The 4,007-nt window shown below is 63.2% G+C and overlaps 1 protein-coding gene across 1 annotated transcript; it reads left to right on the top strand.

The window, feature by feature from the left end:
- The first annotated feature begins 310 nt into the window (after window positions 1-310).
- Window positions 311-4,001, top strand: TLCD3B (TLC domain containing 3B). Its single transcript, XM_045285953.1, has 4 exons — window positions 311-570; window positions 2,317-2,551; window positions 3,072-3,167; window positions 3,472-4,001. The coding sequence occupies exons 2-4, from the start codon at window positions 2,381-2,383 to the stop codon at window positions 3,757-3,759; spliced, it is 555 nt and encodes a 184-aa protein (XP_045141888.1). The 5' UTR covers window positions 311-570; window positions 2,317-2,380; the 3' UTR covers window positions 3,760-4,001.
- Window positions 4,002-4,007: the final 6 nt, after the last annotated feature.

The following is a 4,007-nucleotide window of genomic DNA, read 5'->3' as shown; positions in this document are numbered from 1 at the left end:
GCCCCTCCTCATGCAGGGCTCACCCCTGGCCTCCTCCCAGAACCCAGGTGTCCAGCCCCTTGCTCTGGGTCGGAGGGAGATGATGGGAGAGGACAGGAACACCCAGGCCAGTGGGGGGCAGGGGAGGCCGGTGAAGAAGCTGACATTTGGCACCCAGCAGCTGCTGCAGTGCCTGGTGCCAGCCAAAAAAGCCCTGGCTGGAGAGAGGGAGCTGGAGGGAGGGAGGACAGGGCACTGTCCATGGTGCTGACAGGGCAGCTCTGGGTGACCTGCAGGCTCGGCTGATGGCCCCTTCACTCCTGGGTCCTGCTCCCCCATGCCTGGCAGTCCCAGAGCCCCAGGGCCCAGCATGGCCTGGCTTATCCTGCTCCAGAGGCATCCCTCTTCTCAGATTTGCACTTCCTCCTGGCCGACGAATTCCCTCATCCCTATGAGTGAGGTCATAGCCCTTGCCTGGCAGGGCTGCTGTGAGGCATGACTGGGCTGATGTGTACCAGATGCACCCATCCATCTACATCTACGGAGGTTCCTGTAGAGACAGATGCGCGCTCTCTCCAGACCCTGCCCATGGTGAATGGCTATGCGTCCCCCCCACCCCACCCCGCAAGCACTCTCCCTCCCCCACATCTTTTCCTTCACACCTTCTCACCCAGAGGTCACCTTTGGACTCTGTCGTCCCCTTCCCCTTGGTGTGCTCTTGTCCCCCCCCTCTTTAATCCTCAAGTGGGTGGGAGAGGATCAGAGTTAATCTGGGGGTGACAGCTGTTCCTACTTCTGAGCACCTAATTGCTGGGAGGGCTGGCTGGGGCTTAACACTTCATGTCATGCTGTGGTTCCTTGTGTCAGCTGGATGGGACTTTCTGGGCTGGGCCCAGTTCTCTTTCCACTCAGGCTCACCCTTTGGTGTCTCCTCCCTCATCTCCAGCCCCCTCTGGTCACACCTTTCAGCTCCACTGCTTCATGGGGCCCGGCCCTCCCCCCCTGCATCTACTCTGCCCCACTCTCACCCCTTAGCTGGCCTCAACTCCAGGTGGCCTCTGGTTCCTCCCCTTCAGCACCTCCACAGATGGGGGCTTCGCTCCTCTGGGCAACTTCTGGTTGACTTTGCTTCTGTCCCTCCGCCCAGCTGGCCAGGTTCCCCTGGGCCTGCCCCTCTCAGCAGGCCCCCCAGCCCCACCCCCCACCCCCTGGACTTGTCCCAGGGTAAGAAAAAGCACACAATGTCCTGACTCAGGCTGAAGAAAGAAATGCAATGTTGCACATTTATGCCTCTGTCATCCTGTTTACGCAAAAGCACATCCACTGGATCCTGTCCTGGCACCCATGGCTTGCCCTCCCTGGGCCCTGGGTGGTGCTTGTCTGTACCTGAAGGACCATAGGAGCTGGGACACCCCCACCCCCGCCCCCATCACCAGTGGACAGTGTTAGCAGCAGGGACCTCCCCGCCCCTTGCCTCTGACTCCCATTCTTCCCTGAACTTGGGGCTGAGAGGGAGGGCTCTGGAGCCAGACTGCTGAGGTCACCAAGCACATCTCTGTGACTTGGTTCCTTTCACCTTTTCTGGAATTCTTGCGGGGTGGTTGAGCTGAGCCCAGGGCTGCACCTCCTGAGCAGTCAGGTGGATGCTCGCTGATAATGTCTCACCCAGTTGTTCTCACTTTTGGAGCTGCGTGTCACCCAGGGCTGGTAATTCATGGTGCCACCCCTCCCCACTGTAGGCAGGCCAGCCCAGGCCCCCCTGCAGCTCTTCCCCTCTCCCATTGGCCAGGGCCAGAGACCCTCCTCTCCAAAGCATGTCCCCCACCACTCCTGCTGATGCCCGTCCCTCAGAGGGGAGGATCTGATGGGATACCACTCTGGGTGACCATGAACCTTTTAGTGAAGCTCCTGCCCTGGCAGTGCCTCCCCCTAAGATGCATGCACCCCCAGGGAGGGTTCGTGGGGTTATTTTGAAGTCATGGTGACAGGGGTGTGGCCCGCACACCCTCCACTGACACCAGCGCTCACTTCTGCTTTTGTGGTCCCCACCTGGGCTATCCCCCTGCCCTTGACCCAGCTCATGTCCTCACTCCATGTGGGCTGAGGCCCTTCCCAGGGAAGGAGGGATATGGAAACGGACTGTGAAGTCCAGCACTTCTGGGTTTGCGTCCCAGCTTGCCTCTTGCCGGCCTTGCAAACTTGGGCAAGTGTCTTGCCTCAGCCCTTTGGGTCTCCTGGGTGAGAGTTTCCACGTGGTCACGTGGGGTCCAAGTCCTGTTGTCCCCCAGCCCCGGTCCCTGCAGGCGCCCTGACCCCGACCCCTCTCTCTGCCCACAGACACTGGCTCTCCTCCACCTACACACAGTTTGCTGTGCCCTACTTCATCTACGACATCTACGCCATGTTTCTCTGCCACTGGCACAAGCATCAAGTCAAGGGGCACGGCGGGGACGATGCGGGGGCTGGCCTCCCGGGCAACACCTGGGCCATGGCACGCAGCTACCTGCAGAAAGAGTTCCTGATGGTGCTGCACCACGCCGCCATGGTGCTCGTCTGCTTCCCGCTCTCTGTGGTGAGTCCACACTGGCCCCTGTGCCAAGGCCCAGCCAGTCCCTCTGTGCCCAGACCCAGGCCAGTCCCTCTGTTCCCAGGCTGAGCTGGCCCCTCTATGCCCAGTGCTAAGCTGGCACGTACACAGGCCAAGCTGATCCCTTTGTACCCAGACTGAGCTAGCCCCTCTGTGCCCTGTATAAGCCAGCCCCTCTGTGCCCAGGCCAAGCTGGACCCCTCTGTGCCCAGGTCAAGCTGGACCCTGGACCCCTCTGTGCCCTGGCCCCAGGTCCTGCAGTGGGGTGCCCAGGCCAGGCTCAGAGAACACTGTTCCCAGGGGTGTCCACTGAGCGCCAGCCCAGCCCACCAGCAGGCTGCAAATCCGTGCCTCAGTTTCCCACCCCGTGGTGAGGTCTCAGATCTGACCTGCAGTGCTCAGACTTACCAGTGTCTCCCCGAAGACCCAGGGCTGCCCCAAGTAGGGTGGAGCTTCCCCCACCCACCCCCATGCGACCCGGCCCCCACCTGCCTTCTCTCTTCAGGTGTGGCGCCAGGGCAAGGGGGACTTCTTTCTTGGCTGCTTGCTCATGGCAGAGGTCAGCACCCCCTTCGTCTGCCTTGGCAAGATCCTCATCCAGGTGAGCAGGCACCTGAGGGGAGCTAGGTCTGAAGGGACGCTGCAGAAATGGCAAGGGGGTGGGGGCCTTGACAAGTGACTTGGCACTTCCCAGGATGCTCTGAGGACCCAATCAGCTGGGGTAGCAGAGAGGCAAGAGGGGAAGGATTCACAGCAGGCTGGGGGCTGGATGGGGTAGGCAGGCAGCAGGCTGGGGTCAAGGGCAGGGGCAGGGGCGGAGTCGGCGACGGGTAGCAGGCTGGGCGCAGAGCGCATGGACCCCCGGGCCGGGCGGCGGCCCACTCACCCCTGCCCTCCGCCCGCAGTACAAGCAACAGCATACGCTGCTGCACAAGGTGAATGGCGCCCTGATGCTGCTCAGCTTCCTGTGCTGCCGCGTGCTGCTCTTCCCCTACCTGTACTGGGAGTACGGGCGCCACGCCGGCCTGCCCCTGCTCGCTGTGCCGCGCGCGCTCCCGGCGCACGTCAACCTGGGCGCCGCGCTGCTGCTGGCCCCCCAGCTCTACTGGTTCTTCCTCATCTGCCGGGGGGCCTGCCGCCTCTTCCGGCCACGGGGCTCCCCGCCCCCGTCCCCCTGCCCGACCCAGGACTGAGGGGCACGCGACCCAGGACTGAGGGCGGGGCCGGGCTCTGGGACTGATGGGTGGGGGGAGTGATGGGAGCCAGAGCCCCCTGGCCCTGCGAGTCTGCCCCGCCGACTGGTATGGGCACTGGAGCCCCTTACCCTCTGGGGTGAGGACCGGGACTGGGGAGGGCAGGAGGAAGGCCGGAGAAGGTGGGTGACTGACCCCCTCCTGCACAGCCCCATTCCCCAGTCACCCACCCCGGGGCCCTGGAGAAG

This window comes from Echinops telfairi, unplaced genomic scaffold, assembly GCF_000313985.2.
Source record: "Echinops telfairi isolate 266 unplaced genomic scaffold, ASM31398v2 ScPeMD7_5;HRSCAF=22, whole genome shotgun sequence".
Taxonomy (NCBI): Eukaryota; Metazoa; Chordata; class Mammalia; order Afrosoricida; family Tenrecidae; genus Echinops; species Echinops telfairi.
The sequence above is the reverse complement of the archived record's forward strand: the minus strand, read 5'-3'. Positions and strand labels throughout refer to the sequence as shown.